This window comes from Acyrthosiphon pisum, chromosome A1 (genome assembly GCF_005508785.2).
Source record: "Acyrthosiphon pisum isolate AL4f chromosome A1, pea_aphid_22Mar2018_4r6ur, whole genome shotgun sequence".
In the NCBI taxonomy this organism is placed as follows: Eukaryota; Metazoa; Arthropoda; class Insecta; order Hemiptera; family Aphididae; genus Acyrthosiphon; species Acyrthosiphon pisum.
This window is the reverse complement of record NC_042494.1, coordinates 92,676,548-92,687,193: the sequence shown is the minus strand read 5'-3', so window position 1 is coordinate 92,687,193 and position 10,646 is coordinate 92,676,548. Positions and strand designations below refer to the sequence as shown.

At 32.5% G+C, this 10,646-nt stretch overlaps 2 protein-coding genes across 4 annotated transcripts in view; one reads left to right on the top strand and one right to left on the bottom strand.

The window, feature by feature from the left end:
- LOC100168934 (tripartite motif-containing protein 29) overlaps positions 1–10,646 on the top strand; it is a 39,296-nt gene that overhangs the window by 28,422 nt on the left and 228 nt on the right. For all 3 annotated transcript variants that reach the window (XM_029487804.1, XM_029487803.1, XM_029487805.1), the window contains exons 8-9: positions 9,281–9,493; positions 10,375–10,646. In XM_029487804.1, the coding sequence (XP_029343664.1) occupies positions 9,281–9,493; positions 10,375–10,646 (485 nt within the window). The remainder of the gene's footprint in view (positions 1–9,280; positions 9,494–10,374) is intronic.
- LOC100159756 lies at positions 436–8,536 on the bottom strand. Its single transcript, XM_001951348.5, has 3 exons — positions 8,287–8,536; positions 6,440–6,634; positions 436–2,679 (listed from the first exon to the last, which is right to left on the bottom strand). Exons 1-3 carry the CDS (start codon positions 8,357–8,359, stop codon positions 2,345–2,347), a joined length of 603 nt encoding a protein of 200 aa, XP_001951383.1. The 5' UTR covers positions 8,360–8,536; the 3' UTR covers positions 436–2,344.

The window sequence follows — 10,646 nt, the reverse complement described above, 5'->3', positions numbered from 1 at the left end:
AATTATGCTATTGTTATTTGAGCATATTATAATATACAATTTGTGGTGCGTTCGATTAAAATGTGCAGTTTTAAATAAAATAATAATAATATAATTACATAAATGTTAAGTAAGTAACTGTATGTCTGTGTAATGTGCATTGATACATTGAATAATGAATAACACACTTTCTTCGACATGTAGTAACATAATATAATGATAATTAAATCACATATTGTTACTTGCACTAAAATCTGATGTAATATAGTAGTAGGGTTTCAGGGATTATAAAAAAAAGGTCAGGCTAACCTTTTTTTTCTATATATATTGTTATGAATTAATGTCTAAAACCACCTTAAATCTATTATATTTGTCTGTCGATTATAATTTATTTAGCATTTACCCAGCAATAACTTTTTTTTTTAAATATCTATAGTTTTGAATAACAAAAGCAAATTTTTTCATACAATGTGTTTTATATGTATAAATTATTGTTTTACCTATAATGAAATAAATATATTATATAATATTATTATGTTTATAACATACCTATGTATAATCACAAAAATATTTGTATTTCTTATTAAAATATAGTGTTCGGTGGATTCCTCGTTTAAATTATTAATTTAGTACTTAAATAATAAATATAATATGATATAGGTAATATATATAAAATGGGAAAAAAAACAAGTTGTATAAAGATAAAATATGTCATCTATCTAGAAAGGCGATTTGCCTATTAGATAATAGACATTAAAAAAAATATATATATAATATGACATGTTATAAATTATAATATATAGTCATCGACCTTTGTTCGCATAACAATAATTGCGCACATAATGTGTGTAACGTCCATATAATATGTTAAGTAGGTATAATATGAATATAGATTTATATTGTAACGATTTAAATGCAATCATTTTGGAAATCGTTATTAGCTTTGAAATATGACGATAATTATTTACACATGCAGTTGCTGTATTATTTACACATGCATGGTTTCTGTAGCGAACAAAACGAATATATTTACTAGCGGCGACCTTAAGACAATAGTATTATATGTACGTAAGTAGGTACGCGTCTTATTGTTCAACAAATGATGCAAACGCGGTATGCGCGAGCGTCCGATTTACATACAACACTAATGTGGTGTGTCCATGTAGAGGTACTGTCTGTAGTTGAAACGATTATTCTCTTTAACGTGCGTATAACTATATTCTTTTATGAACCGCGCAGATCGTAAGTTTTTTTCCGATCATATTATAATATACCTGGTTGGAAAGATTATCGCGAACGGATTGTTTATGTAGTGTATATAATATAGTGTCGGAATACTCGGGATTGACGGATTATATAATAGCGGCTCCTGCAGACCTGCAGCAATATAATATATTTTATAATATTTTAGCTGTAGGTACACAACTTTCGGTTGCCAAAAATATATTATCTCGGTCGCGATGTGATAATATTTCGTGAACCTATAGCTGACATTTAATATCATGTTAGGATATTACATATATTATAGGCGACATGAGTGGCGTGGACCCCTGGGATGTCAACCGCCGTACGCTTGGTGGGCGGTTGTCGTCACGATATATGGGGTCACTCGCCGCGGTGTGTAATTCACTATTATATAGCATTATAGCGTATATTTACATTAAAATATGTGCAAATTAAATTTTATTCGGTTTTAGTCGTGTGACGGTCGCGGACTGTAAAAATGATATCGCTGTGGGCGTACGTGGTTTTCTAGAAAATATGTGCGTCAAAGGTCTTGTCGATTATCGATATTTTAATATGATATGTTCGCGGTGGCAGTGGACGTTTTGTTGACAGGTTGCTGTATTAAGCCGCAGGCACCATGGTCACTTTCTAAAGTTTACTATTGATTTATAGCATATATATTTCAAAATTTTACGCGGGAGCAAAAACTAAATTGAGCGTTTACGCACTTATTTATATAAACCGCTTACCTAATCTTTTCTAGTTTCAGATATTGTCGGATAATTACGAGGATAATTATATATAAGTTAAAATTATTGTACAAATTATTATAAAAACCGTTACGTTATTTAAATGAGATAATGATAGTATTTCGGAAAGAGAAGACGTCGCTCCGAGTTTGAAGCATGGGGGGGAGGTGCATCTGACAAATTTGACAGTTTTATTTACGGAATTACATTTAAATTTCTCTTATATCTTCCAGATACACTTTGTTTACTTGTCAATCGAACGACCGCGGACTCTTGTTATATCGCGTATTTAAAAAGTATAAATCGTAAATCCTGTACTTATATGTATCTATATATATAGGCGTTAAACACAATTATGATATTATGTATATAAATCGTTTGGTGGCCGATCAGAGGAATATCTGGTCGAGCAGCTCCTTGGTGAGCACTCTGTGCGGCCTGTCCGGTCGCGGCGTGGTCCGGTACAGTCGCTCGTTGATGTGGTACAGCTCCTTGCTAAGGTCGCACCGCACGTTGAACCACCAGTCGCACACGAACACGGCCTGGCTGAACTGCGTGCCGTTCGGGCACAAGAACGACGCCTGCCGTCCGTCGATGTCACAGTAGTGCCAGGCCTGGCACCTGGTGTCCACGTCCGCGAAGAAGCCCGGGTACGGTTGGTCGTCGCAATAGAAGTCTGTGTACGGCACCACGGCCAGTACCGGGTAGTCCGTGCCTGGCTTGCCTGCAACGGGGACGAAGTGTTAGCATATACACATATGTTTGAATTTTTAAGTTTTTAATTGTATAACCAATTTACGACCGTTTACTACACTCTAATCGCAATATATTATACGATCAAAACAAAAGTTGGTCACCTCCAAGTCAATTGCTGTACAGAGGTGAGAGTTCAACGTTACAAAATATCAACAGACATAATTTATAACCTAAGCTATATTATATAGAGTATATTATATAACTATGTGTGGTACAGAAGTCGTTGCAAAATACAAATATGTCACTTTTCGTAGTTTCTGGTGTAATTATTATTGATAAATATTTGATGATATGAAACAGATATGTTATTAAAATATTACACAATTGCCAATTAGATTGGTATGTCTGTATGTAATATAATTATCGCGATTTATGGTTTACTTAAAATTTTAACATCATTTTTGATTGTTGTTTCCCGAAAGTCGGAATCTGATGACCATCGATCGTACCACCGAATTGATCACGTAGGCGCGTATTGGGTACAAGTTGTCTTGGAGTGCTAGGCTAAGCATCAGAGTGACATCCACACTCCACACTAGTTGTCTTGTACAATTATTTAATTATTTATATTTTTACAATAATAATTTAATGCAAACACCACCCAATTGGGTCGAACTCATAAAAATATTGTGAAGCTAAAATAAGTATTTATTATTGACTTTGGAAAAGAATTGATGATATACGATGGAAATTCGTAATGTAATATAATATAATAATAAATAATAATTTATGGCGGTTATGACTTAAGTTATTGTAATGATTAAACAAATATTTTAAAAAAATCATTAGTCTTAAGGTGTGAATCCCCCTTTAGAATATATTCAAAAATAAATGTTAATTGTCAGTTGTGGGTTCGTTCTTAAAGTAATATTAAACAACTACTATATGTTCTGGCAAAGCGACATCGAAGAAACAGACTGGGGGTACAAATTTTACTTAAAAATATTCTTTTTAGAAGATAAATAAATGAGAAGACTCCTCGGTCGGTTGTGTTCATTCTACATTATTTGCCCCGCAAATACATAATATACATATGATTGTCTTCATCTTAATTTGTGGAAGGCAAGTAATCATGTGCTATTTATTTGGGCGATCGGTGAATTATAATTTTAGATGTTTTAAAATTCTCCGCATACACCTTATACGTCCTAGGTTCACAGTATTTATTTATTTAATATTTTAATTTAAAATGTAAAATATGATAATATTAAAATCCTTCAGAATGTATACGTGCGTACCTATAAATGTGCTATAAATGTGACCTGCACTGTTAATTATTACGCTTGTCGCATGCTTATTGCAAAAGTACTCGACTCTTAAATACCCGTAAGGCGTTTGCAAATATTTCGAACTCCAAATCGAAAGCAATAATAATATATTATAATTTATATATAATAATAATCCATACTGCTCCGATTTCAACTACATGTGGCGGCGGTGGCGTTTCGTATTTGGTCTGACGTTTAAGCTTATATAAACTATTTTTTTATTTTTTATCTCTGTTATTTGTTAATTTCGTTTGTTTTAATTAGAATGAGAAACCGCCGCCGGACTTCTCGATTCGTACCGAGTATATCACATCAAACATTATAATGTATACAATATTATAATAGCCAATAGGTAATAATATGTTCACATTTATTAGTGGATTATATAAATGTGTTATTGTTCTATATAACAACTATTATTGGGCTGCACCAACAGGTTGGTGAAAGACCGAAACTATTACTATTATTATAGGACTGTAAGGTACTCGTTAAAATATTATAATTTATTAATATTATTTCCTAGTTGCAAAACATCCTTAACACTACTCGTAAGTTAAATATGCAAATCGATTTCCAGTTTATAATAATAACAATAATTGACTGTAATAAATCAGAGATTGCTGGTTCGACGTGTCGATTCTCGGAAGTCTGGGTGATGGGGACACAAAAAGCCAATATGTACCGTGGTTATAATGTTTTGATATTAAAGTTAATTACGGTCCCGCCGCGGCATACGATCTACATTCACTCGTTGATCGTATTCTAAGGTTATTAACGATAATAATGATCCATATTAAGACGTTCGAGACGATTTTAGATGTGAATTTTCGCGCGTATCATAATAGTATATTAATATGTATGTATACATTTCACTATATATATATATTATATCGCCGTGAAAAATATATAATATATATATACATTGCCACCGAACGCCGACGCAGACCTTGAAAAATATTTGTACCAAAAATCATCAATTTGTGTCCTTCTTCTGCAGCATTATATTCTGTACATCGGCTGTAATTCGTTAATGTACACGAAATATCAAATTGGTTTATCATTCTTATACAGCCCGCGTGTTATTATATTGTGTCCTTTCTAAAGTAAAAATTAAATACAAATCGGTCGTTCTATCGAGTGCAATAAATAATAATACAGCGTATATTACGATACCGCCTCACGTCTATTGTTCTTATTATTACACCGTGTAAAATATTTGTCATCGCGTCGCATAATATTATAATAATATAATATATTATTGGGTACACCTTCGCGTGTGTTCGTTAAATAAATATATATATATATAATCCTATGTCCTCAAGCTCAAAGCATGAAACGGGTACAAATCTTTTTTTAATGGCCATGTCGTTAAAATTTTGTCAACAAAATGTTTTTTTCTCGATATCCCAAATCGAATTTATATCGACGTTTCGTTGAAGTTTGTCGAATTCGTATCGTCAGCTGCACTCTTAGAAAGTGTTTGTTTATTTTAATATTCAGCGTGTGTTTAATATTATTACGTGTGAAGCTTAGTATTAAAATATGGGCATCGTATATTCATTCGCATTCGATTGGTTACATAACTTTGTCAAAAACCTATACGGCTATACTTGTATATTATAACGTTCAATTTTGTCATTGTTGCCGTCATATTTGATAAAGTATGAGGGATTCGTAAACTTAATATTTTATTTTGAAATCACCTACTCATAAATATAATAAAAACAGTGCTCGTTTTTAAAAATGAATTTTTTATGATGAGCATTTGACCATTTTGAAATGCCTTTTAAATATAATATGTACTTAATATAGATATGATGACAAAATAAAACAACGAAACAAAAGTGAAGCCGCGCATTCTTTCAAAATTGTTTTTAATTCTTTTCTGTATAAACTTTATAAAGCTGACAGATTATCAAATAAAATAGTTAATACAACTATTTCATGGTTGTATCGATTTCGATAATTGTACGAATTCGTGTATCTACTTTCAGGCATAAAATCATATTATGCAAAAACTTCAGATTACATTAATTTTGCTCGGTGTTTTTTTTGTTCTCGATATCATGCAAAGGCCTAGAATTTCGGTTAACAGCAATTTTTGAACCACTGATCATGGATCTTCAATTAGCTTTCTCTCGGATGATATTCCATTGAAAAACGTGTTAACAAAACACCATTAGGTAATATTTGCGAGCGTGCTGGCTGCCATATCAATTATTTGGCAGCGGGGCAGCGGTGACACATTATAGTATATCCATTATTCAGTATAATATTACGTTAGTAGTGCCGACTCATGTCTCGCAGAGATTAATCACTGTTATTATATTATAATAATTATTCAATATTAATATTATTTAAGGATGACAATATATCACAACTAACCCGGTTTCGGGTATAACCGTAATTCGGTCAGCTAACCCATATAACCGTGTAAATAGCATATTATAACAACTATACCTGGAATCGACCTTCCTAGTTCCAAGTATTCCCTCACGGACGGACTCAGAAATCCTGGCGGTACTTTAGTCGTTTCCTCGTCATCGTCCTCGAGTTTATCTCTTTGGTCCAAACCGTCCGCATCGTCGTCTCCTCCGGCGTCTCGCGTCTCCAACGCTCTGGCGCTTTTAGATTTCTTGCCATCTTCCGAACCTCCTGTATACAACCACACGACATTATTTATTTATCAAATTAAATTATTGTACATCGCTTTATGATTATGTGTCACTTATGCGTGTTTACATTGTCAATTCAAACCGACACTGTGTCTCGGGTCAAACGTTGAATAATAGACCCATTTGAAAGTGGCTCCGTAACGTTTTTATTTTCTATGTTTCATAATAATTCTCAGGCACGCGTTGGCGTGCGCTCGAACACAGGCGTGACCTCACGGGTCATATTTATTATTATAACCCGAATTATACCTACTTTACGGGTATAATATGTGGATCTTGTGTCCGAGTATTAATGAGACTGCCTAATATATAATAGTAATATATTTTATTATATTCTAACCACGCGCGCGTGCGTGTTGGATCATCGTATTGTGCTTGCAGCCAATCCAAAGAAGCTGTGTATATTTTATGACTGCAAGTCAACGACAATTCAAGTTTAATGTGATAAACATGTGTGTAGTTAACGAGGTTAATCACTTTTGAGGAAACGATCCGATGACAATAATATAGTAATCGATCGCTTACCACCTGACCTATGTAATAAAATTGTTTTTATTGTTCGGCCAGAGTTCAAACTTTAGGCTATTGTATATTATAGTCGCGGTGTTTATAGTTTCGACCTTAACATTATTAGGGGACTCTCGAGTTTTAGACTCCCGTTTTTCGTCACTTTCCACTGTCTGTGTGCGCCCGGTGGGCGTTTTTATTATGTTATTCTTTATTTTATCACAATCGTTATTAATAACGAAGTCGTGCTTGCCCCGAAGCTGTGTGTGCCGAGTGTTCTAGATACGTGACTCTGGGGCGTGGCCAAAACCTTTCGAAAAAAGCTACCTCCACCTACACCCATTAGACCTTGTACCCAAAATTTGCGAATTATGTTTGAATTGACAAAAAGGTCTATTTATTTTCATCCTTTTTATTCCTGCATTAAATCTAGGGTGCTCGATCTCCAAAGAACAGGTTTCGTTATCTCCCACCCTACTTTGACTGGCGATATTCCAAATAATAACTTATACTGGAAACCTGTTTCTTTGTGAGTCGTCCATTCAGATACAAACAACGCGTCTAATGGTGTACTTTAAAGTTATACTAAGTACATATAGTTCTTATTATATGACACTCTGATTTGAATTCTCCCTTTCTAAACACACTGCGCATGCCCACCACATAGTTCTTATGTACAGGCTGATTTAACTAAGACTTGATAAATACTCTAAATGGACAAATAATGTTAACGGTTATACATATTGTTTTTTGACTAAAATTATAATATTATATTTGTGAGTGACAATTGGTTTTTATAGTTATTATACCTACATTGGCAGATCACATTTAAAATATTAATCAAATGTTAAATAGTGTAATTTTTATAGATACTAATAAATTACACGCTCTATTTAACAAACCATACGAGAATCGATAACATAATATTATAGATGGCTTTAAATTAAATTAAAATTACGCAGATACATGAGAATAGTATGAAATACTCTAACTCACGAATACTCTTATTATTGCGGCCATCTGTTTTTAATTTAATTCTTGGATTGGATAAAACCCTGATTTTTAATTAATAATTTGTTTAATTACCTTAAGCTTACAATTATGTTTTATAAATATATCACTTACCAATATTTGGTATGAAGATGACTGAGAGCACAGAGTACACTAAAATTATATTAAACAAATTTGAAAAATACATGGTTTAATTGTTAAATTTGATAAATTAAATTTTATAAAATTGTTCAAACGAACATTTAACGATTAAGTTTCATCGAGAGAAGAAACGTACGCATGTCTATCGAGAACATACAAGGAAGCCGGTTGACGGCTCACTCGTGCTAGGCCCATGACCGGTCATGAGACTGCTTTAACGTGGCCTCGGCAACTCGAAAGAGCAATAAGAAAAGATCCGGAAGGGGAAGTGGAGTGGAAGGGTATTGATACCCTATAAACATAATATAATACACTATATTGTATCAATATCATTATAATAACATATACATATGAATGGTAATGGTTTGTAACAAAATATTTTTTGTTACCTACGCATATATTAAAAAAAAAACCAAAATAATATATTAAATGGTTATATAATGCGCTTACTCTTTTAACGTATATCGTAGAAAATGTTAGCATACGAATTGTAACTATTAACTTAATCGGGGTATTTATTAATGTAAATTATATAGCCGAGTAGAAAAAAAAATGTATTAAAATAATACGAAGAATCAGTATATTACGTGTCTAATCTGTATAAAATAAACGATTATACAACTAAAATGTAGTTGATCTATAATTGTCATTGAGAAACTATTTGAGCAAATGAAATACAATTAATTGTAGTCTCAAAAAATTGCGTTTATATCCGCTCTTGATTAAATCTTCTTCTGGTTCACCAGAGCACCAATTATAAAGAATATTTATCTCGCTCATCGTTAATTTTAACTACCTGTCTACAAATTACAATGTTCTGTTTAAGTCACTCAGTGTCTATATTTATTTTAATAAAATAAAAATAATAATAAGCTATAAAAATTGTCCTCGTAATATTATCATTGATGTGTTGATTTATGCTATATATTATTTTTAGTTAATCATAATTGTTTTTGTTGTATTTTAGAAGTTCAATGAAAAGGTGCAAAAACATCGATGTTCTAATTTTAAGAAAAATAAAAATGAACAGAATAAAAAAGATATATCAACATACGTGTCTTCTGTAATTGGAACTTTACAGTGTTTGGAACAACGGTTTTTTTCGATGATTGATCAAGCCGAACAGTCTTCCTCTAAATCTATGACCCATGTGGTTGGCCAACTAAACAGTTTCGTAGACGTAAGAATAATTATTTATAGAATATATTTTTATCATATTGTGACTTGAGCAGTGTATTGTTTTGATCTATGTATGACGCGATAATGCATTGTCAGAACATTTTTTCCAATATGCGGAGTTTTTCATCCACATTTTCCCATCAAAATCATGTGATTAATAATTCAATTTTAACTAATATTTGGATAAAAATAATTTGTCGACTATCAATTACGTCAAAATAATATATCAATAGACCTAGAATGAAATAATAATAATACTTATATGTTTTTATAAAAACCTGTTGAATGTTAAATTTCTGTGTACGTTTTCATTAAAAATTTTCATACAAATCGTTCGAAATCTTGTTTTTTAACCTACCCTGATTAGTAATTGTATATGTTTTACAACGATGTGTTTCTTTTGTCTGTCATCAGCTTTTCTATCATTAAAAATGTTTCAATATTCAACTTAGAGGGTGATTTCTTGAAATAAATTGGAGTTGGTACATTGGCGAAAAAATGTTTGTGCTTTTCAAAATAATTATGAAAATAAGAGAAAAAATAGGGATAGATTGGAATTTTTATGCAAAATCGGTTTTAGCTAGAAATATTGTTTTTCTTTACTAATATCAATAAAAATATATAATAGAATATCTTTAGAAATATACTTAGGCTAATAAGTTTTATCTCAGAATCGTTTTTCGTACCTATGCAATGATTTCAATGAATTCAATTTGAATACTCAACACCAACACCTACTGTCCTTCTATACATAGCAGAGCGACTTCCCCGTTTTTTTTTTTTATAAGCTCTTGGCGGGATTCCTCACCCCATTTTATGCTGTAATAATTGTACCCATACTTATTTGTATTAAATTTGCTCGACTGGGGTGGTGTTTTTTAGGATCTACAAAGCAAATTAAATCTCTTAAACGTGCTGTTGAAGACCAATAATTATTCGTCCATCGCGATGCTGGATCATATTGCCGGCATTGAACGCATGCTGGACACGACTTATTACTTGGCGAAGAAGAACAAAGCCAAATCGTCGATCACATTCGATGAAAATATTTACGCCACCGTTCAGCGTTCCGTGCTTTTCGATATCGACACATCCGATCGTTACGTACTGGGATGTTCACCCGACCTTCTGCCCGAATACACCTTGAGCGCTAC